We start from the raw sequence: 23,399 nt of genomic DNA, 5'->3' as shown, positions 1-23,399 counted from the left end.
GGAACTTAACTGGATTTAGTTAATTGCAATACCAATGGTTTGAAAAAGAAACCTGCAGCCTCTTGCAAGTTGTAAAGGGAGAAGTGCTTCAGCTACCTTCCAAAGCAAGAAAATGTGGCTCTGTTGGGAAATTCTTGGCCTCAAGATTTTGTAGCAGTTTAACTGCAACATGTCATTGGACCAAACCACAACTGGTAAGATTCTGACCGTCGTTCAACAAGAGACTTCTAACTTTACCCACATAGGTTTGATGGATTCCCTTGGTTACTACCAGGATTACAAACTATATACTTATAGGCTGCGTTACCCAAAACGCTGTGATCTACACCATTCTCCATGTCCAGCTTTGTTCGTCCCTGACATTTCAGAAATTTTTCTCAAAACCACTAAGGAATCTCTTATTTTACAAATTTATCTTTGGCCAAAAGGTGCGGAAGTCGTTAAACTTTTCAAAAGCTAAATTTGGCATTTATGTAGTGAACTCACGGCACCCTACACCTGCATCGAATATCCCTTCTAAGTTTTGTTGGGTGATTTCTAAACTGATCCTTGTTCAGAGTCTCTGGGCAACCTCCTTTTATCCATTACGTCCATTTAATGTCATCGCTCCCATTAGCGTTTATTCAGTTATACCCATTTTGCGTCCCTTCAAGGGCAGGGATGCAAAATGGCTCAAGTCAAACGCTTCCACTTTCAGTGAATAATTGGTGCTGATCGGTCATTCGTCGTCGCCTTCTTGAGCCTGACGCCTCGTCGGATAGCCACCAGAAAGTCCTCCACCTCGCTGTATTCTGTCTCCTCCAGGAGCTCCGGGAGATACCCACGGTCCCATTCTACTCGACCACTTGGTTGTGGTGGTGGCGTGGGAGGATCCGACCCCTCGGCCATGTCCTGGGTCTGCCATGGGCCGGACTTTGGAGACCCACTGCTGCCCGGGGAAAAAGGGGTGGTCGGGGGGCTGAGAGGGGTTCGCGCTGCGTTTCCATCCTCCGATGCTGACCTACTAGGGAAACCAGGATGTTCAGGCACAGTTGGGGTCTTTACTGGGATCATCGGGGGCTTGATGGGGATTGGGCCCAAGCTAAGGCCCCCAGAGGGCCGTCGCAGGTTGGGTTTGGAGGACGGTGTCCGTCGGATGGTGGCGACTCCTGGGGTGACAACAGCAGAGGGGTGAGAGGGCAGCCCAGCGGTGGAGGCGGGGCGTTTGGATTGGAACATGCGGCGGTAGGACTGACTGATGTCGCTGTTTCTGGGGATGGTGGAGGATTTATCAAAGTCTGATGAGTGCTGCTGCTCGCCATCCTGATCCACTCCCACAGAGTAGTAGTCGCAGTCTGATACTGTGGGGAACAAAAACTACTTTATCACAGTATTCATCAGCACATCAACACATCTGTGTAGGCCTGGAAATGCTCCAGTAGAATTTTTGTGACTTGATACGACAAGACCTGATCTAACGCTGCCTCGACTGTTTAGACACAGTAACACAAACCAGCTAACAAGTTGAGGTGGGGGTGGACCAGCACCTCCTGTCTATTGCAACGTATAATAACTGTGTGTGCACCTTGTGAGGGGATGGTGTCCTCTGAGCAGCAGGGCGTGTTGGTCTGGCTGCTGTAGCCGCTGGAGCCCTGCAGGGAGTCTCTGCTGGAGCCGTGGATGTCCAACCGGAGGCCTCGGGCCAACACTCTGGCCAACTCCTCATGGGCCTCCCTGTCCTCCTGCGATACATGCACATGTTTCGACATCAGTTTGTTTTTTATTTACTGATGACCAAAGCCCTGTCCAATCAGAAAGGCTTCCAGTTGGTCTGTCTGAGCTTAAATTAAATCACATTTTACAAAAACACCATCTGACCCTGTGTGATGTCACATTGTGGCTTCCTTTAACCCCGTGTGGTTCCTCTCCGGGTGTGGAGACATCAGCGCCCTGGTGGCTGCTGGGATCTGTAGTCTCTCTCCTGTCCTTGCTTCTCTTCAGGGTGTTGACCATTCCCTGTTCGTATGGACCGGGTTTGGCCCAGTCCTACAGACAGACATGAGTTAGTACTCAGTTACACGTCACTTAAAATTGAATCACTTTGTAAAATTCTGAAGCTAACAGTCTGACGAGGGAATTAGATGAAAAGAAATAGCCGACTGAGAAAATGTATCTGTGTAGTTTTCCTTCAAAGTCAGTAAAGACAGAAAGAAGAAAGACACGACAAGAACAAGATGAAAGGACATAAACAAGGCAACATAAAAGAAAGGAAGAAGAGTGGAAGATGAAAGAAGGATCAAAAGGAGCGAAGGAGGAGGACATCAGGGAGAATGAGGATCAAACCTTCCAGGTTGGGACTCTGGATGACGGTATTCCGAGCCCCGAGGGGCTGAGAGGCACAAACTCTCCTGATTGGCCGGAGCCTGAACGACACCACGGCCAGGTGGGAGACACAGACGAGTAGGAGGGCGAGGAGATGGGAGAGGTGGTGGAGGAGGAGGAGGAGTAGGTGAAGTATGGAGGGTGGAGGTGGCTGTCCTGGGCCTGCAGTACCACTCCGTGCAGACAGAGGGCAGCCTGATGGTCGAAACCATTCGACAACTGAAGGTGAGTGGATAATGGAGAGGCAGAAAACAAAACAAAACTTAAAGATGGCCGCCATGATATGAAAACATAATGCAGAAGAGGGAAGATGGAGGTGCTTCATGTAGCAGCAGGAGCACAGGGGAACTTTTAGTTCAATAAAAACTTTTCTGAAAAATGAAACACTGGTGATTAAATGCTCCATGTGGCACCTTCAAATATAAAACAATAACACCGAGTGAAAAACCTTTCAGATGTGTGTGTGTGTGCGTGTGTTTCCGCGTGTAGCTGTTCACCTGTTGCAGCCCAGAGTGGGGCTCGTTGTGTGAGGGTGAGGAGGAAGAGGAGGAAGAGGAAGACTCCTCAGTGACACACTCAGAAGGTAAAGGAGACACACACGACTGCAGCAGAGCCATGCAGAGCACACAGTTACACCAATAAGAGTGAGAACGTTTCAGGAAGAAGAGCAGAAAAACAAAGAGACAGAAAGAAGCAGAAGAAGCGTGACACAGGTTAGTAATAAAAACAGAATTGTGGAGTAAATAAGAGCAGCACAGTGTTGGAAAAGCAGCGAGTGTAAGCGTTACAGAGGCTACAAACGACAGAAGAAGCAGCTGTTGCATCACAAAGAAGAAGAAGAAGAAGCGATAAACGAAGCAGAAGCAGACTGAGAAGAAAAGATGAGTCTTTATGTATTTTGTGCCGTAACACCAACTCCATCTGTTGCTCCTAACGGTTGGGTTTTTATATTTAGACTTTAACAGCAGAAAAACACATTTGGAATATGATGTCTTCATTTCACTTCCATGATCCTCACACACCCTGAATATCCTTACTCCATCTTTAATCATGTTCTGGAGTGTGTTTGCCCAAATATCCTGAAAACAGTGAAAATCACTGGAATGAAGACCTGGTTTGTTACGTTGGTGTCACACGCTCCCAAAAACTATTTCAGTCTGATGTCTGTGTAACGTTTGTCCGCTCAGACTTTAAGGACAGGTCGAGTTCAAATCACATGAGCGGCTTTTAAATCTTTAGACACCTCAGAAGTGTTCGAACTCTCGAATGTCTTCCTGTATGAATGACATAGTTTGGTTTAGTTAACATAAGCAAACTAAACTTTCAGCCTGAGGAGACGCGGCTCGCAGAATCAGTGACATCCTTTAAATCTCTTCTTTGACTCGCTTTTATGTGATGTCGTCTTCTTAATGGCTTTTATCTTTTTAAAAATCTTATTCCACTTTATTTTTTCTTTTTCTTCTTTTTATTGCTTCTATTGCTTTCAAGTCTTTTATTGTTTTATAGCCCTTGCTGGTTTTTATTTATTTATTTATTTAGTTTCTTTTACAGCTTTTATTTATCTTTTTGCTTCATTTCCTCTCTTTTATCTTGTTTAGTTATTTTATTTCTATTTATTGTTCGGACTTCTTCTTGGTCTCGAGCCTGGCCCTGTTCTGCGGGTTCTCCTGTTGTTGGGTTCTGTGCTTCGCTTGTTCTTGTGATTTGCTTGTTTCCTGCTTTGCTTTGCTTCGTTGTCAAAACACTTTGTAAACTATTGTTTTTAAAGGTGCTATATGAAAAAATAAATAAATCAATAAAGATATTATTATTAATAAATATATTATTTAAAAAAAAAGCAAACCTAAGCTTGACTTTTAAACAACATCCTAATTCTCTTGCAACAGATAATCCCCTTTATTATTCATTGATTTAATCCTTTTCAATGGGAAACCTTTCTATTGATTTAGGTAAGAGCAACACTTAGCTGATTGGCAGTAAATGAATCAGCAAAGTATCTTAATAATTGATTGTTTCTTCATTCTGAGGCAAAAATACAAAATATTTTTCTGGTTCAATTTGAAGATTTTCTACTTTTCTTTGTTTTATATAATCCCCGCCATAACCTGTGTTTCTCTCCACTCTGCCCTTGAACCAAATTTAGGAAACCCTGTGGGTAATAAGCAAGTATGTGGCCTGTCTGCATGAGACCCCGTGGCCTTGAGGGTGACTCAGCACAGACACCAACACACACGTATATACTGCAGCTTCAGCTAATGAGCGCACAGCAGCACACAGCCGCCTGCAGGGTTTTACGCCCTCACTGGTGGAAGAAGAGTGGACCAGAATATAATGAGTGTGTTGACATTCTGATACCTGTATTTGACTTATTTTAAAGTTGGTCGCTCGTCTCCGTCGGCCAATAACTAAAAAAATATTCAACCACAGGTGTGCCAGTGTTTTGCCTCCTTTCAGTCTGTGCACGTGCTCCTTACCTGCGAGGTTTCCGGAGGCATAGGTGAGGGAGATTTGGACTGGAAGGCGTCCTGGGAGATGAAGCCGGAGTCGTGGGAGGAGACGGAGGAGAGGCGGGCCGGCGTCTGCTGCGGGAGCACCGAGGAGGAGGAGGAGGAGGAGGCACGGTACCGGAAATGGGAGGTGGGGGAGTGGCAGTGTGAGCCGCTGGAGCGAGAGTCGCTGCTGTTCACGCTGTTCAGGCTGCTGTGGGACGGAGACGGAAAAATCTCATCCTGTGGTCTAACATGTCACTCACTGTCAACCTTTGATTTATTATAATTACAAATTTAGTTCACTTCTCCCAGAGTGCAACAATCCTCCATCTCTAAAGAACCGAACACTGATCAGAAATGTCTATTAAACTAATCAGAAAGGAGTAATTCAGGGATTTTTCATGTGCAATTCCACCTCTGGACCACAGGGGGGCAGCAGAGTACAGACAGGATCACCATATCGCCTTGTTTTGGAGGTTTGTGAACCAACCTGCACATGCTTGACTTCCTGGATACGGTGGTGCTCGGAGACGAAGGCGGAGTCTGGTAGGACCAGGTGCAGTCGGAGCCCTTCAGGTCTACAATCACCTGGAGAGAGACAGAGGGAGGAGACTTCAGGGGTCAGGACAAAGTGATGTGACCAGTTTAGTGAAATCCCGGCTGATTGATTGGGATATGGATGTTCCCTGCAATTTATGTGCACTACGCAAATTCTCTGTGTACATGACGTAACTACACCAGAAAACGGACGGAGAGGGGAAGAAGTGACGGTGTACCTGCTCGCTGGAGGCCGGCAGCTTGTGCGGGTCCATCGTTAAAGTCTTCAGGTCGTCTGTCAGAGTCTGAAGGTGAGTGATCTCCCCCAGCATGGACATCTCCTCCTCCTGACACACAAACACAACAGATCTAAGCGACTACAGAGCTACGTCACTACAGCTACAACCAGTGGAGATTTAACAAGGTAGCACAGAAGTTCAGTGTTTGGATGTTCAGGCGTGACTGACCACGACCGGCCTCAGCATGGAGACGAAGCAGCAGAAGCGACTCCTCTCCTCCACCAGCGCCTTCCTCACCGCCTGCTTCTCCGTCTCCTCCAGCAGCAGGTATTTGTCGCTGACTTCCTGCATGGCGCTGTCCAGCTGGGGCTGCAGGTCCCCGCGGCCTGCACACACACACACACACACACACACACACAAATACACACATATGATTACAATAGAGAAAATGTTCTGCAACTCATCATAGAACATCTGCAGATTATTTTCTTCTGTACATTATCATCATTTTGTCCAAATAAAATTCTGAAACACATGAAAATTGTTCATCAAGATTTCCTACAACTGACGGAGACGTTTCCTAAAACTCAGAGATATTCACATTAAAAACATGTTCGGCAATAAAAATAAGCAAATCCTCACATTTCAATAAGCTAAAAAACAGTTTGGGTTTTTTTCCTTAAAAGAATTACAGAATTTTATTGTTCAGTCCTTAAATTTGCTTAAAGTTTTCTGCCGATCACCAACAGGAATTATCGACTAAATTTTAGCCCAACTAAGAAAAAATTCCCTCATTTCCAAGCCAATATTTTACAATGCAATGTTTCAAAAACCAAAAAGGTTGCAGGCTTTAGAGCAGGTGTTATTTCTTGTCTTGCTTCCAGTCCGTATGCTAAGCTAGGCTAACCCTGTCCTGTCTTATTCTCTAACAGTTTATTCGTAGCCTGCGTAGGAGCTCAGGTCGAACTGAAATGAGACACTACAGATGATTTCCTGTCTATGTCACAACGCGCAGCTCCTGTCGCCTAGCAACAGGTAGCTAGTCGGCTAGCAAACATCACATAACTTAACCTCTTTCTTTAAAAGTAATTTGAAATTTCAAGGCCCCTTTCGTTTAACATTTGTATCGCAGCTTTTCGACTGAGTTGAAACTTTTGCGTTTAAAGTGTTTTCATCGGCCGTTAAAGAGTCCGCCATCTTGTTCGAATTGCAATGAATCTTGGGAAGGATGCAACCGATGCATCCTTCCTGGCTCGGGAAAAGTAAGGACGTATTTGTCAGCCGCATCTGAAGGAGCCTAAGAAATGGGACAGCCTTCGGCGCCGCTGTGACGCAATCGGCCTTCAAATCCGTCATTTGAAGGCGATAAAAGTCTCTTAAAAATCACGTTTTTATTGCCCGTCAATGAACATACTTATAAAGGTGAATAAAAGGAGAACAAAAAAGAGTTAAGAAGTCCTGGTTAAAGTGCAAAGAGACACAAAAGGATCAGAAAGCAGTCTTTAAAGAGGCCAAAGAAAGTTCATGAGAGCCGGTCTGACACTCTGAGATGTTTCATATCTCCTCCGCTGACAGGGACGTCATCTTAAAAAGCTTAACGTGTAATTATGAAGAAATATAATCGAGCATACGCAGATCGTCATGATTCAGATGTCAGAGCTCCAGATAGAGAGAAAAAGAGGCGGCAGACGTGTAGCTGCAGGCAGACCACAGACTGATTATTAGCTGTGAAACTGAATCTGCACTAAACAGAGCTTCGGTCAGAGCGGGAACAGCCCGTTCTGATCGCTGCAAAACAATAGTCAGAGCCTCCCACAAGCCATTAAAACCCACATTAAAGAGTTACAAGAGTTCTCTCTCCAGAACCAGAGATCCGTCCCGCCTGGAAACGAACAGCCAGCCACATTATTAGTGCGGTTATTAATCATCAAGACGTTTCATTACAAAATACTCTGTTGAAATTACAGCGAGGATTAAAGGGGATTATGTTTTATTTTTGACGGATCAAATATTTTAATTCCATTTCTCATGGAAAGATTGATGCGTGATGTTGCATGAGTATCACATTATTTTTCTCTCTGGGCTTCCGTACGTTTGATTCACAATCATTTCTTTATCGTTCCCAAGACTTTCCCCACTTTAAGACGATCATTTGGTAATCTCATCGTCTGCGCTTCAGCACAGACATAAACATGCAATTAGAGTTCTTTATTACTCCAGTGAGATCCAAAGTCGGGTTCTGCGGTCGGGCTGACGGACGGGGGAGAACTCTCACTCTCTTTCTAGTTGAACTTTTCCAGCCCGAAGCTTCGCCGATAAAGAGAGGAGAGAGACGGCTCAGGGGTTCTTCAAGAGACGGGAATGTCGTTTCTGGTTTTTAAAAGTATTCGAGTAACAGGTTGCCAAATCCGTCTCACGTTCCCCGTGTTTGTGTTTTTCTTTTTCCCTTTATCTCTCCATCTCCCACTTCCTTCTTCCTCTGTGTCCAACTGTAGATCCAGTTCATTTCTCCGTGCTTCTCTCTTTCATTTCCTCTTCAGAGTCCTCTTTCTCTCCTGCGCTCAGTCAGTATGTTTACAGGCACAAAGGAAACCAGACCCATTTACATGCACAGTAATAGCACCGTGACATCCATGTAAACCTGAGCTGTTTGACTTGTTTGAACTAAAGCTGTGCCGACATCTGGTGTCTTTATTCATCTTTAATGTTCTGTTACGTCACATTTATCTTAAAAAACGATTGAATTTGGGGTTTTTTTCAGATAAAGTCAAAAAATTGTCTCCCTTTACAAAAAAACAGAACCAAACTCGTGTGCAACTCGACTGTAAACAGGAAGTAAGAAATGAAAAAAAAAAGGGAAATCTGGATGTGCAGATGGCCGGGAAGATGCAGCCAATATTGTCTCGCTGTGCAGCCTGAAAGTCTTTTAGTGGCAACAGAATGTACTCCTGCAATCACATTAAACAAGCTACAATTTAAGTCAACAATATTAAGAACAAAACAAGCTCAGTACAGCCTTCATTTGTGAATAATCGGATCATATCGCTGCAAGAGATTCATCCAGCCATTTCTTTCTGCTTATCTGGGGCCGGGTCGCAGCTCAGCAGGCCAGGTGGGATCTATAATCCTCTGGGTCCGCCCCGGGGTCTCCTTCCAGTTGGACGTGCCCAGAAAACCCCCACAGGGAGGCGCCCCGGAGGCATCCTGATCAGATGCCCGAATCACCACAACTGGCTCCTTTCGATGTGAAGGAGAAGCAGCTCTACTCCGAGTTCCTGTCAGAAGTCTGAGCTCCTTCCCCTGTCTCTAAGGCTGAGCCCAGACACCCTGCAGAGGAAACTCCTTGTATCCGCCATCTCATTCTTTAGGTCACTACCCAAAGCTCATGACCACAGGTGAGGGCTGGTACGTAGATCGACTGGTAAACAGAGCTTTCGCCGTACGAGTCAGCTCCTTCACCAGGACGGTCCGGTACAGCGCCCTCAATTGTGCTGATGCTGCATCAACTTGTCGGTCAATCTCATGACCCATTTTACCCTCACTCGTGAACAAGACCCCGAGACACTTGACCTCCTTCATTCCTCCTTTATTGCAAGACAGTGAACCAAACTTTCTGACACGCCAGATATCCCTCAACTCGTCTGAGGGCCAGACCGTTGATCATTCAGGTTGTCAAATAGCAACCGAGCCGGTGTTCAAATCCAGTTTGGTCCAGGTGCAGTGCCTCCCTGGCATCAGAGAGGCTACTTATTATCGGCTTTATGGCTTCAACTAATGATTATTTTAATTATCGATTAAACTGACAACTACCTTCCATTAGAGACATATACAACTCCCTCCGTTAGTAGCTTCTCTCTCCATCGTTTATACATTCAGAGTGATACAAAGGGAACCCTTGGATAGAAGTCAATTCCTTCATCTTTCTTCCATCTCTCTCCCCCGTGATATTCATTTTAACCCAGCAGATGTTTCCCTTCCCATCTCTCTTCCTCTCTCTCTCATTTCATTCCAACGGTAGCTCTTCCTCTTCCTATTTTCCTCTTCTGAATTCTCTCTCTTCTTCCCTCGTGATAGTCGCACCACTGCAGAGGGAGTTTTCTCTCCCGTTCAGTAATAACAGGGCTGGAAGTGCTCGACCACATCTGAGGTTCCTCTGGGGTCAATCCCGGGTCCTGTTTATTTAGTCTCAAAGGCTCAATGCAAAGCTGGAAGCCATCGAGTCCTTTGTCGGCAGGAACAACAAGCTCCTGTTTGCAGTCATAATAAGGCTCGTTTTAGAACAATGAATCAGACTGGAACTTCTTGTTCTAAAAGCAGACAGCTTGTTTTGGTGTTTTCTTGTGCTTCTTTGCAGCTCAGTGGGCGGAGCAAAGCACTGACTCATACTAACCCTTCATCTGCTTTCCAGGCTGTCTGACACACTGAATGTGACTGATTTCAGGTTTGTTCTGTCCTACCGTCTGTCGGGAAGACGGCAAGTCTAGTTGAATTTTGTCCACTGAATCTCTGCACATTTTAAGTTAAGTCGTTGCACACAAGGCAATGAAGCAGAAACTTTACAAACCAATCCTCCAAAGATTCTCCAGGGTTTTTGATTTTTTATATTTGCTGAGGTTTTCTGCTCCCAAAACAAGCGGGTCCGTAGAATAAAACCAATAAAAACACAGTTCGTGTCTCTCCAAGACAAACTCCTTGTATGCCTTCCATCCATCCATTATATATTCCACTTATTGGGGTCAGAATTGCGGGGGGCTGGAGCCTATCCCAGCTGTCATTGGCCGAGAGGCGGGGCTACAACTGGACTGATCGCCAGTCAATCACAGGGCTGACACATAGAGACAGACAAAAGCACATGCACACCCACGGGCAATTTAAGAGTCACCAATGAACCTAACAAGCATGTCTTTGGACTGTGGGAGGAAGCCAGAGTACCCGGAGGGAACCCGAGCATGCACGGGGAGAACATGCAGACTCCACACTGAAAGGCCCACTACGTCTGAACCGGGATTCGAACCAGGAACCTTCTAGCTGTGAGGCGAAGGCGCTAACTACAGCACCACCGACTAGGCCATAAACACTGATTCTGATAATGGTTGGTTGATACAGGCCTCCTATTCCTTAACATATTAGGCTGTCGTGTTAAACTTAAATTATTGGTTGATTAACTCGTTAGTTACCTGATGGACAGAAATGAGGTAACAGTTTTTATTATTTATAGAGCAACATTTATAATGTGGGGAACATGAATGTGTGTATCCTGTTTTAAGGCAATCCATCCAATAATTGTGGAGCCATTTCACTTAGATAATACAAGTGTAAACCTCATGGTGGCGCTAGAGGAAAAGTCAGAGGAACACCAAAGTCTGGTTGATTAACCCTCTGGGGACCATGAATGGGTGCACCAATTTTTATGCCAATCCATCCAATAGTTGTTGAGATATTTCAAGCGGTGGACCAAGCAACTGACTCTCAAATCCCCTTCCCTTAACAGAGGAAAAAGAATTCCCTCTAGGCCCTCTAGTGGACGAACTATGCAACAACACTGTTTCTAAATGACCGCACGTATTTCTGACATTTGCTGTGACTCATCGGTTTAATTACACAACACTGATTTTAAAGATAGCAACAGCTGCGTAATTTATTTGTCCTGCTGTTTTATTCCAAATCGCTGAGTGGTGCGTCAGTTTCCCTGCTGTGTTTTACTGTGGTTTGATCGTGTCACATAGTTCCATGTTGAAGCTTCACATGAAAAGCCGGGAGAGTCTGCTCTTTGAAAGTTCTCGTTTAGTGTCTCTCTGGTCTTTGTTGTGTTCATGTGAGTCACTCAAACATCTAAACGACGTGGGAACAAATTTCAGAGGGCTGGATGTGGTTTGGAAAAAGCAGATGTGTGATAAAGAACTGAAGGTGTCAGAGAAACAAAATGTTTACTGTTTAACATAGAGAATGGTCGCAGAAGTTTGTGTCCTGTTTAAACATCTACCATCTGCGTACTTTCACTTGTTACAAAATAAAACCAAATGGGACAAAAAATTGGAGGAATTATAACAAAGATCATTTAAGTGTAAAACAATAAACAATAAACAACATTTTTCAGGGTGTGTTTGATAACTCACCAAATACATCGGCTGGACGGAGCAGAGCATGATGGGACGTCACAGGAATGGAAGGAGGCAAATAGTTGGAAGAGGAAAAAATTACGATATTAACATTTTAATCTTCGCGTCTCTTCATACAGTCTTCATTATGTTGCATCACTTTAATACCACTTCATTATCCCATAAAAACCACTAATCATTTAATTATAAGCAGCTTTCCAACTCTTTCAAGGCAGAGTCTGTAATTACAAATGTCGATGCCTTTTCAAGAATTTCTTTATTATGTTGTTACGTAACCATGGCTGCGATGACACCACGGTAACTGTTGGTAATGTAAGTGACAGAAAGAGATGTGAAACCTTTCTTTGCTTTCTTCTGCAGCTTCAGAGTGTCTGAAGATCTCTTCTTGATCTCCTGACGGGCCTTCTTGTACTCTGCAGGGAAACATAGACCCACAACACACTTTAGGTTAGATTTCTGAACAGTTTACACACAGATAAAAAGAATGAAGCCAATACAGAACAACACGTACTCACCAACCCACACAGAAATATGACACGTGTACCTGCATGCCTACACTCACATACAAAGTCAAAACACAGCAACAAAACTGATCTTGATCCATCGACTTAGGCTACATTAGCTTTTGATACTATTCTATATTCACTGTCTCTCCATGTGATTTAAATGTATTTACATTATTAGCAGTGCTGGAGGTAACACATTACAAAGTAATCTGTTACGTAACACGTTAGTTCTGCGAGTCAAGAAAAGTAGTTATCTTACAGCATTTACTTCATAGAAAAAATACTGCCTGATATGCCTCTGCCCAGTTCACATAACAAAGAGCTGTAATAGTTATTTTGCGTCTGTCGTTCCTGCAGAGTTACAGATTATGGGCCGTAAACGAGGCTCTGCTCTTAGTTACTTTTTCATAAAAAGTAATCTGTTACTGTTTCTGTTTTTCTCCTCCTTGGCAGGAGGCTGCGTACCAGCAGAAGGTAAACACAGCTGTGTCAGTGCGCATGTGTAGCTAGCTAACTCAGCTAGCGAGCTGTCAGAGAGGACAGCGTTTACTTTGTGGAAATATTCACATGATTCTGAATGTTTGTGTGAAAGGGACGAGAACAACATGACGGTGAGATGTAAGCTGTGTCTGGAGGAGAAGTGCTCGTCAGCTGTGAAGAGCTCGACTTCAAATGTGAAGAAGCATCTGCAGCTAAACACAGCTCCACAACACTGGTGGGACTGAGAGCCTGTGTTGTATTGTTGTCATGGAGACAGCTGTGCCAAAAACTGTATGCCTCTGCCCAGTTCACTGTAAGACTGTTAGCATAATAAAGAGCTGTAAAGGTTATACTGCGTCTGTCATTCCTGTTATTAGGCTGCAGAGTTACAGATTATGGGCCGTAAATGAGGCGATGCAACGACGGTAGAGTCGATACATTCAAAGGTAGACGTACAGCAGGCTACACGCCGTCCTGACGATATGACACATGTGGAACGAGTCGCAAAGAGGGGTTCATTTTTGGTACAAAAAAGTGATCTAACGTGTTACTTTTCTCAGGAGGTAACGCAGTAACGTAACAAGGTACCTTTAAAAGTAGCGTCAGTAGTAAGAACATAACTGCAGCAACACTGAAGGCTAAGCTAAAGCTAATTTACCCACTTATTGAAAGGACTCCATTTTTATGCTCAAACCTCCAAGTAATCAGTTTATTAAGTGTATTAAAACACATAGTGTGGCTAAATCCTTATGCAGAGAGAAAAAACTGACACCTGACAAACTAATCCTGGTAAACGCTAAGTAGCCTAGCTTAACAGGGCAGCGGTAAAGGCTGTTTCTGCTGACTCTGGCTGTAGTGGATGATTCCATGTGGTTAAACTATCTGTAACACCTTCATATAATTAAATTAATCATTTAATCAATTGTGAATTCATTAAACTAACTAATGGCTTCAAAGAGACAAAAACGCTGAAGAAGAAACAAGGCCCTTTAAAATTGCAGAACCATTAAATGCAGTATCCTCGAATATTATTTATCTACAAAAAAACCCCATTATTTTCACAGTTTTCGTCCTCAGAAGGCTGTGTGTGTGTGTGTGTGTGTGTGTGTGTGTGTGTGTCTATCTCCATGTGTTGTCTTTGCTTCAGTGTGACTGTAAACCTTTGGCGTGGTCTTTGTCCAGCGTGTTGGCTACTCTCTTCCACTCCTCCATCTGCTCCTGGAGAGGGTTGATCAGACAGTCCAGGAACACCCTGCAAACACACAAACACACACTGTTACAGCTGTCTGTCTCTGGTACAGAAACAAAGTCACTCTCAGACACATTTCAGGGTTAAGACTCTGTGGAGCGCCTCAGGGAAGTGTGTGGTGAGCTTTGAGCTTTGAGCTTAAGCGTGTTGTGTTAACACATTTTTGTTGATGCAAACCGTCTGAAAAGTCATAATTTTGGGGCAAGCACATAAACGTTTGTGCGTTTGTGTTACATGGAGCTTAGCAGCCCCATTTTCATTCCCAACGTTCATATTTGTTGGGCTCGTTGTGGGAAAAAAGACGAGGATGTGTCTTTGGATCTGAAAAGTGAAACCAGTGTGCCTTAAATCCACGGGAAGATGCTCCTCCTCGTCTCCTGATTTATTCCCTCAGTAAACATTTTCCGAATGAGTTTATGGTCTCAATCTCTGGTTTCAAGTCTTCTTCAATACAGCATGATGTTCATTTAGTCACTGATGCTCCATTTAGTGTAAGATAGATGATAAAGCAGGGGATGCTTTAGGGCGTGGCTACATTGTGATTGACAAGTTGCTACCACGTCGACCTGTCAACCAGGGTAGATGCATAGAAATGAGTTTCCTCTTGTCCAAATATGGTCACTTCTGGCTCCAAAAAACAAGATGGCGACGACTAACATGCCAAACTGGAGGCCGTGGCTCCGTCCATTTCTTCATACACTCTATGTATCAGGCGGATTCTGAGTATTAGGACGAGGGAAACGGATATCTTGAGGGCAAACAGAGGGATTATATATCCCATTTATCCTGTGATTCCCAAAGGAGGAGCTGGAGGACATGAATGGGATGAGGGGACACATTAAACAAATGGATGTTTTTATGTGTAGATGCATCATATAACCAGGCTGACGCCTGTGTGTTTACATCGTCCATATGTACTCTGTTTACTGACTCAGCTGGAGGTCTCATCTTCTCATTTCAGGCTGAATGACTCTCTCCCCCCATACTGGGAGAGGTAATGGACTCATGCAGGGAAAGGAGATGAGGAGGAGGTGGAAGGAGTTGGGTAAGGAGTCTAGAAGGTGAAGGAGGAAGAGAGAGGAGGAGGAGGACAGGGTGAAGTTAAAGGAGGCTAAAAGGATGCTGGATGGAGAGCATGAAGAAGATTTTCAGGAGGAAACAAACGAGGCCGAATGGAAACAAATACATTAATAATAAAGTGGATTTTTAGCCACAATAATGTGATGATATGGAGCAAGATGGAGGAAGAGGAGGAGCAGGTTTACATGTAGAGCTGGGAGGAGATGCAACACCTGTTCAACACACACACACACACACACACACACACACACACACACACACACACACGCAGATCTACTCACATGGAGAACTGGCGGAGTTTGGCCTCGATGCTGCGGTGCCTCATGCACATCCTGGTGAGGGCCGAGCCGATGTCTCTGGTCCCTCCTGAAACAGACACAGAGAGGACAAGCTGTCAGTGAGATGGTCAAACTGAGGCTGCAGAAAACAGGCGTCGTTCAGAAACACTGAAAAACCTCAAAACTTAATTGATAAAACTCAAAAACGTCTCTTTAGATTTCTTAACTTCGATTAAAATCCATCAAACAAACTCAAATTCACTAATTAGGGTCAAAATTAAACAAGTAAAAACTTTAACATCAGCCAACCTGCAACTCCAACCAGCATTCTGTCATGTCTTTGTTAAACAAGTCCTTGAAGAACTTTCCATAAACGTCAAAACGAAACCGACAAGATTGGACCTGCCAACGTTTTTACTTCCCAATGAATCACATTTATGCGTCACATGTTCTGCTCTTGTTGTAATACAATTGTTGATTGATTATCAGTTTAAATGATCTGTAAACCAGGTAAAGAAACCACAAAAACAAACAAACAATGAGCTGTCTGATGACATGAGAGGGTAACAGAGGGAAAAACCACAGTAATCATCAGAACATCAGCCTGTCTGAGGGCCTGTGTCCACCAGCAGTGTCTCCGCGCTGGCAGCTCCTATGTTGTCCTCAGCGCAGAAACGCCCTCGGCGTCATCTCTTTTTTTACTCTCGGTGTTCTCAGTGGAAAATAGTTATTTTTTCTTCCAACTTTTGGAACATCGCCACCCTCATCAATATCGCCTCTCCATCACCGACCTAGGGCCGGGCGATATGGCCAAGATATAGGATATTGCATATATTGATAATGATATATATCAATATATCTATTTATATATTGTGTGAATTAAACACTTGACAAATAAAAAGTAGAGTTTCCATTTTCATTTGGGCTGAGTCCTTCTCTGCACGTTAATGTCCATGTTAGTAAACAGTGCCTCCCTCTACAGTTCGCTCCCACGCGCGAGGATTAGAACGTAAAGCGTCGTCAAAATGATGTAAAAATTGCCATAAAGCAGTTCAGCAGCAGTTTTTGTGACATCACGATAGAGACAATATAGAAAAACACATACGATAGACATATATATAATATAATATATATATTGTTTTAACAATATATATATCATATTGCCCAGCCCTACGCCAACCTATCAAAATCAAGAAGAGGCGGGTGTAACGATATCAACTTTGTCAACAATGGCGGAGGAGAAGCTAACCCTCGAGGGTACAGGTTTGTAAAATCTCCTTGAATAAAAGCAAATACTCAGCATACAGAGCGATTTAAAACAGACGTAACGGTCACGACGAAGGGAAGGAGAAGTGCTGCCAGACAACTTTGGTAACCTAGCAACAGTAAGCGCCGGTGAGGAGCACTCTGAAACTGAGGTCGTGGGCGCTGCCAGCCCACAAAAAAAAACGCTGTTAGTGGACACAGACCCTTAGTCACGTTTTTTTTCCCCTTTTTTTTGGTTTGTTTTTATTAGCAATGTGCTTTTATAAATCATGAGACTTTAATACTGTAATTTTTACCAAAGCTTTGGCATGATCAGCTTGGATGGTGTCTTTTTTTCTCCTCAATGATCTAAACAAACAGTGTGAAGTGAAGGTGAGCGTCACTCTCGCTCATTAATAAAGCCACTGTTATAATTATTCTGTCTACTGCAAAAAAGGTATGAAAATCCCAGAGATTAAAATATATATCTGCTTGAGAACAACAGCAAACTGAAATGCTGTATATCAATATCAAATCATGGATTTTTATTTTACAGCAAAAAAAGGAGCGACAATCTTTAACTTGATGTCAAAATATTTCAACTTGCTGCTAAAGTATTGATTCATGTTTTAAGATCTGTATTGTTACGTGCTCAACAAATACACGTAAATGCAGTTCTTAAATCTCAAGCTTCTGCAGACAATGCACAAGACAAATACGTAAAAACAATCCCTGAAATAAACGAGGAACCTGAGCTGGAAGAGGTTTCAGAGGCACTACAGAGGCCGACGTGTGAAGCCAAAAAGCCTCTGACTGGATGAACTCCAGAACTTTCCACTGAAGGAAAGAAGACCAGAGAATCAAACCAACATGAAAGTAAGAGGTCAGAGGTCGTCTCCAGAACAGCCGCTTTGTTGCTGACGGTGTCCCTTGCTCAAGGACACTCCAGCAGAGCGGAGACAAGCCTGTTTGAGAGCCGATTGTCGGTGCAGCAGAAGCTCCACAGGCACCTGAAGGGGCCAGATGGTCTTCCTCTCTCTCCCCCAGACAGAACACTCCCTCCTGGGGAAAGTTCAGCAGACCTCAGCCTGTCAGCCTGGAGATCCAACAACACGCCGACACACTCACACATGCTAACGATTGAAGATAAACACTTTGCATTTTTAAAGACATTTAACAGTTTGTTCTACATTTTGGATGTTTTATGCGACAGGTCCTCTTAAGGTGTATTATGCCAATGGTCCCCACATGGACAGTATACGGGCATGTGTGTGTGTGTCTGGGGTGGGGTAGTGAGCACTGCATTGCACCACTGACACCTCAGTCTCTCCTCTGCTCTTCCCTCTCTCTTCACATCTCCTCCTCCGTTCCTCCTCTCACACATTCTCCTCTCTTCAGTCCCTGCACACTTTAGAGTCGCCCTCCCTCGGCACTAAATGACTGTAATTTAAGAATGATTTAATATGATAATAACACGCCTGTGGCCCGGATGGATTGTTTACAGGCTTGTTGATGAAGGACTTAATTAGCAGCTGCAGAGATTTTTAAATCTTTCGAACCATTTCTGTGAGAGAACAAACACTTTCTGTGACAGAGAGACAAGAAGAAACACTGAGGGGGCGATAACATCTCCTCCATTACATTTCACTTACACAGACCTCTTATGGATCTCTGTTACTCGACTACATGTACGTGACAGGAACACCGTAGTTACAATTTACTTTTCAGATTTAGATTTTATGATTTTAAGATGTGAAACTGAAAAAATAAAACACATTATTCAAGAAAAAGTAGCATCCAAACTTTCACGCTTGAATCTAAAATGGCGTGATCTATTATTAGACAGAAAGTCCTTAAAGATACAACCTCGAAGAGTTCAATTTTTGTGCTCTTGAGCGCCTCCCACTGGCGATAATCAGTAAGTATGAGAGCACTCTTTCCAATTTAACCAGACGTGTTCGGCTGGTTTGCTTTGTTATGGTTGTAACTTTGTCGCTTTCCTTTTCAGACCGTTTGCTTCACCTGAGCGTCGAGTTTGTTTCTTTTTGTTGTTTCACATGTAGAAGCTTGCATGCATTGTTTTGTGAAATATAACTGCAGGCTGTGAAATTATTTGTCACATTATGTTGCGAGCTCAAAATCTTGTGTCTCAACTCGGGCAAAAGTCTCTTGATTTTATTCCAACACTGAAAATATTCTGCAACATTAAAGCAGCTGATATGTAGTTTGGTGTAAGCACAGCATCTCAGCAAGACTGGACGTTACTTTGCATCCATCACAGAGCCAGCTACACTCCATGACGTTCCTCTGACTTCCAGCTCTTGTAAGGCCACGTGAAACTGTTCGGTCGTGTGAAGTTGTTTGATTTCTCCCGGCAGATTCAAAGCGCCGTCTTTGCTTTCACTGGCGTCACACAGAGCAAAAGGTCCAAACTTTCTAAAGCTAAATACACATTATATTGTCAGATATTTCTTCAGGTTTTGGTGAAGACATTTGGAGGCTTTTTCGGAGACGTTTTCTGGAGCTCAGTCATCAGTACGCACTTCATCAAAACCTCTTCTCACTCCAAACACTCATCTCTTTACACCTTCACACATCTCTCTCTCCCTCTTCACACACCATCCTCTCCTCTCTCTCTTTTCCCCACCATGTTGAACACAGCCGATCCGCCTCTCTCCTACTTTTGCTTCACTCCCTCTCTGCTCCTCTTCCTAGCCTCTTCTCACCTCCAGACGAACCCGTTACCTCCTCTCTTCTCACCCCGTCTCCCTCTATCTGCTGCGCTCCCCAGAGGAACAACGTGTTACACTTCTGTGTCCGTCCAGACTTCCCATCAGCCAGCAGGGCAATGTAAAATGAATCATTTCAAGAGGCGCCGCAGAGCTTTGGTGCCCTGGTGTTGTTCAGAATAGATATGTTTCTGCTTGTAGCTGAAAAAGATGCTCTCAAGAGATATGCTGGAAGTTTTAAAGCAGACGTTCAAACAAGCTGGATTTCTATTCCAAAGACCGAAGACGAGCAAAATGCATGAAAAAGATGCCTTTCATTTTGCTACTGTAGCTTTGAAGAGCTCAATTAATTTCCCAGACCTGCATCATTCAAACACTTTGGCCCCATTGTTGCCTGGACACGTCCTTCACATGACCCTGTGCTACCACAGCAGCACAGAGAGTGTGAGCAGGATCCTATTTCTCTTATATTTCGGAGGTCAGTGTCGATGGTATTAAGTGTTACAACTCACATTTACTCCAAGAGTTTCAGTTAAAAATAGTTTTATGAGAACATTTCAGAGCGATCGAATGGGACAGCAGATAAATCACTTTGTTTCAGTGGTGGCCGCGGCTACATTCAGTGTCAGGAAGAAATGAAGCAGTTTATACTTTCTCTATTATTTCCATGTCCTCGAAACTTTAACTGACGTGAAAAGAGGAACTGCCGTCCCAACCACAATAAGAAACTAAGCTTCCTCCTGATCCCGCCTGATGACGGCACGAATGGACGCTGCCTCCACCTCCTCTTATTGTAAATAAGTGAAGCCTAAACCTCCCCGGAGCGGGCGCTGCCATCTTGCTCATCTGTATCCAGAGTGGAGCCGCAGTTTTGATGTCCCGCCCCTTCCTCTACGCAAAACACACCTTTACCTTGTGTCCTTGCTGTGTTAGTCAGTCTGCAGCAGAACTGCTTCTGAAAGTTTGATGTTCGAGCGCTGCTCGGACGGAGACGGGCAGAATTTGTAGCTGAGATGACGAGGAGTCGGAGTTACCAGCGGAGCAAAAGGGGGCGGAGATTAGCGTGTCGACACGGGTTTTGTGTTCCCATCGATGCCGATCGGAGCCATGGCAATAATTACCCTCTACTGCAGAGTCATTGGACCTGAGTCTGAATGCCGATTGTAACCTTTCCCACTCAGCAAAAAAGCCGGGTGTTAGCAGGTGTTTTTGGAGCAGTGGGAAAGCAGCTTTCGTCACGTCTCCTCTCGCCGTTCCTCCTCTTCTCTGCGACTCGGGGACAGAACGCTGCAGGAGCCCCATTTGTCCACAGAGCTGTCAATCATGGACATAAATCAGCATGATAAGAACTTTAATGACAGAAACGATGTTTGAGAAAAAAGTATTTTGATTTTATAGTTTGACGAGGGTGTGCACTACAACAGAAACACTTTTAGATCTTAAACAGTCCAGACGAGCTTCATTTAAAGATTACGATACAGATGTTATTATGCTCTGAGTGCATGCTGTGACTCCACTTGAGCTTTAAACTGAGGGAAGACGCAGAGAAGAACAAAGGGGAGATCAAAATTGCTGAGTTAAGTGTAATGGTGATGTGCTGTGATTCATCATGAGTGTATTATTCCTCCTCTGCCGCCAACAAGCTGCCTGAACACGTCTCAGAGGCTGTGTGAGCTGCTAACACGGAACGTGCAACAACAGGAGCACACTGCTTTATTATGATCACTGTGCAATGTAATATAATGTTCACTGGAACCAGGAAACGTTTAAAACATGCGCCGTCTTTAAAATAGGTTGTTGTTTTATGATCAGACGAGCTGAGTTCCTGCAGGGTCACGGTCAGTCAATCAGTTCCTGGTCAATTCAGCCGATTGACCCGCCTGTGGACTCCTCACGCTGGCTTTTGTGTGCATGTGTGTGTGTGTTTGTAATGACTGGCATTGAGACCCAGTTGACCCAATTCAGTGGGACAGAGCGGCGTCTCTGTCTGACCTGCAGCCGGTCCTCTGTGATCGGGCTGCAGCTGCAGACTGAACGGCCTCAAGGCTCCACAGCCGCTCATCTGCATGAGAGACAAACACGGCCCGCTTAAAGCTCACAGGAAGTCCTGACGATCGCGACACCGTGCAGGAAGTAACAAGTCAGAGACGAGACAGGAGAGGGGGTTAGAAAGACATTAAACTAAAGCCTGTTAATATTGGAGACTTCTGAAGATTAGAAAGAGTTGAGATATTAAAAGCTGGAACATAAAGATCTGTTTTTATCGAACATTAAGTTAAAATATGTGAAAGATTTCACAGGTTTTCAAAGTGTTGTTAAATTAAAAGGGACGCTTTGCTATATTTATGCAAATGTGACCATTGGAGTGATTATTGACGAGCCGTTTCAGGGGCGCGGTGTTTCGGTTTAACAAGTGACTTGTTTTCGTCCTGTTTTAGTGCAAGCAGTGTGCAAAACACGACGACATGACAGCTCCCTAAAAGTGAAGCCAAACCCTCTCTTTCGCCCCCTGCTGACTGGCTGCAGTGTAGCTCATAAAGCCCGCCTCCTCCATGTTAACAGATGGGACATGAGTCAAACTATCAAATCAGAATACACGTCAAATACATTTTTCTCAAACATGGTTCCTGTCATTATAGTTAGTTCTTATCATGCTGATTTATGTCCACGTGTTCATTTTTCTGACAAGTTTATTTTTAATTATTTATTTGATGCTGTCAAAATGATGATTGACAGCTCTGTTGACCAATACGGCTCCTGCAGCCAGTCTGTTCCGGATTAGCAGAGTGGAGGACGAACGGCGAGAGGAAACATAACAAAAACAATCACTTGAAGTTTCCATACCTGTGAACTTTAACCTCAGACCAACACAGAGAAGCTGTTCTGCTGTTAAACACGCCAGAGTGCGGGATCCTTGCTGTTTTTTCGGTAAGTTTAATGCGTGTTTTGGTTAGCGGAAGTGGCTAACGGCGCAGCTCTGGCTCCATATGACGTCATCATCGCTAGATGGCAGCGCCTATCACAGGGGCTATTTTGGCGTCACTTTCGTACAATGGGAGCAGATGGAGACGCGTCGTCCATCTCTATATACAGTCATTGATTTGCACAAACAACACTTCAAAGACGTAACAGATAAGTGTATTTTGAGCTTGTAATGAAAAACACAAAGGGGCTTTCACGAGGACAGCTACGCTGCCTGAACGCATCTCTCCTCTACTCTCTTGTAACTTGTGTCAGGAAGTGCGCGCTGAGTGAGCGGTCGAGGAAGTTAGAGAGAGAGAGCGGCAGAGTGGCGGTTAGTGCGAGCGGAGCAGAGAGAAAGGTTGGGAGTGAAGGTGTCAGTCCTGCAGTAGGCTTGAGTTTAACATCGAGGCTTCATTCAAATGTTCAATAAAAAGTTTCTCAAAATCTCAGCCTGTAATATTTATCAAAACCTTTAAGTCAGAAGCAACAAAAGTCTAAACGTAACCTTCATCCAGAACCCGCTCTGTTTCCTGGCCCATTTTTCCAGCACGATAACCTCGCTGTCTGCGGGGCGGATCTCTCAGCTCTGGTGGCGCTACAGCGAACAGTAGTGACCTGGAATCTGAGCCTGGAATTCAAGCCCGTCTCACTCCATCCGACTGGGATGTGAACTCAGCCGTCTCATCCCCGCAGGAGCTGCAGCACTGGGGGAACTGGGCTGAGGAACCGGAGCAGCTGAAGACACACTCGCACACACTGCCGCCCAGCAGGACAGGCTGTTAATCACCGTCCTGTAGCATGAGGCGATATTTCTTGCGTTGCTGCTGCAGGGAGGTTAGCTATTTTTGAGAAGTGGAGCATGAGGGAAGGAGAAGGAGGCACAGAGGAGGAAGGGATGAAGTCATAATAATAAAGAAGCAGAAGAAGACTTTTGCTTTTGTTTTGTCTCCATTTTTGCTGTTCAGTGGTCACTTTAAGGAAAATTCCAGCACATCTGATGCCCTATTTTTACATGGTTTAGTGTGTAGCTTCAAACTCTTTGAACTTGTCCTGCAGATTGCCTGAGCCGGCAGCCAGAACACGGCTGTAATGGCTGCAATATAATCCTTTGGGGCAATTACAT

At 44.4% G+C, this 23,399-nt stretch overlaps 1 protein-coding gene across 1 annotated transcript in view; it reads right to left on the bottom strand.

The window, feature by feature from the left end:
• Positions 1 to 517: 517 nt before the first annotated feature.
• LOC138608495 (protein MTSS 1-like) overlaps positions 518 to 23,399 on the bottom strand; it is a 52,894-nt gene continuing 30,012 nt past the window's right edge. Inside the window, exons 4-16 of the mRNA XM_069681093.1 lie at positions 15,342 to 15,426; positions 13,892 to 13,983; positions 12,084 to 12,158; positions 11,743 to 11,754; positions 5,855 to 6,012; positions 5,627 to 5,734; positions 5,341 to 5,438; positions 4,836 to 5,061; positions 2,859 to 2,936; positions 2,323 to 2,580; positions 1,858 to 2,025; positions 1,565 to 1,721; positions 518 to 1,340 (exon numbers count right to left, since the gene is read on the bottom strand). Coding sequence (XP_069537194.1) covers positions 694 to 1,340; positions 1,565 to 1,721; positions 1,858 to 2,025; positions 2,323 to 2,580; positions 2,859 to 2,936; positions 4,836 to 5,061; positions 5,341 to 5,438; positions 5,627 to 5,734; positions 5,855 to 6,012; positions 11,743 to 11,754; positions 12,084 to 12,158; positions 13,892 to 13,983; positions 15,342 to 15,426 — 2,162 coding nt within the window. The 3' untranslated portion in view covers positions 518 to 693. The remainder of the gene's footprint in view (positions 1,341 to 1,564; positions 1,722 to 1,857; positions 2,026 to 2,322; positions 2,581 to 2,858; positions 2,937 to 4,835; positions 5,062 to 5,340; positions 5,439 to 5,626; positions 5,735 to 5,854; positions 6,013 to 11,742; positions 11,755 to 12,083; positions 12,159 to 13,891; positions 13,984 to 15,341; positions 15,427 to 23,399) is intronic.

Source organism: Semicossyphus pulcher, unplaced genomic scaffold, assembly GCF_022749685.1.
Source record: "Semicossyphus pulcher isolate SPU_LCO1_2020_fin unplaced genomic scaffold, fSemPul1.0.p SCAF_5, whole genome shotgun sequence".
Classification (NCBI taxonomy): Eukaryota; Metazoa; Chordata; class Actinopteri; order Labriformes; family Labridae; genus Semicossyphus; species Semicossyphus pulcher.
The sequence above is the reverse complement of the archived record's forward strand: the minus strand, read 5'-3'. Positions and strand labels throughout refer to the sequence as shown.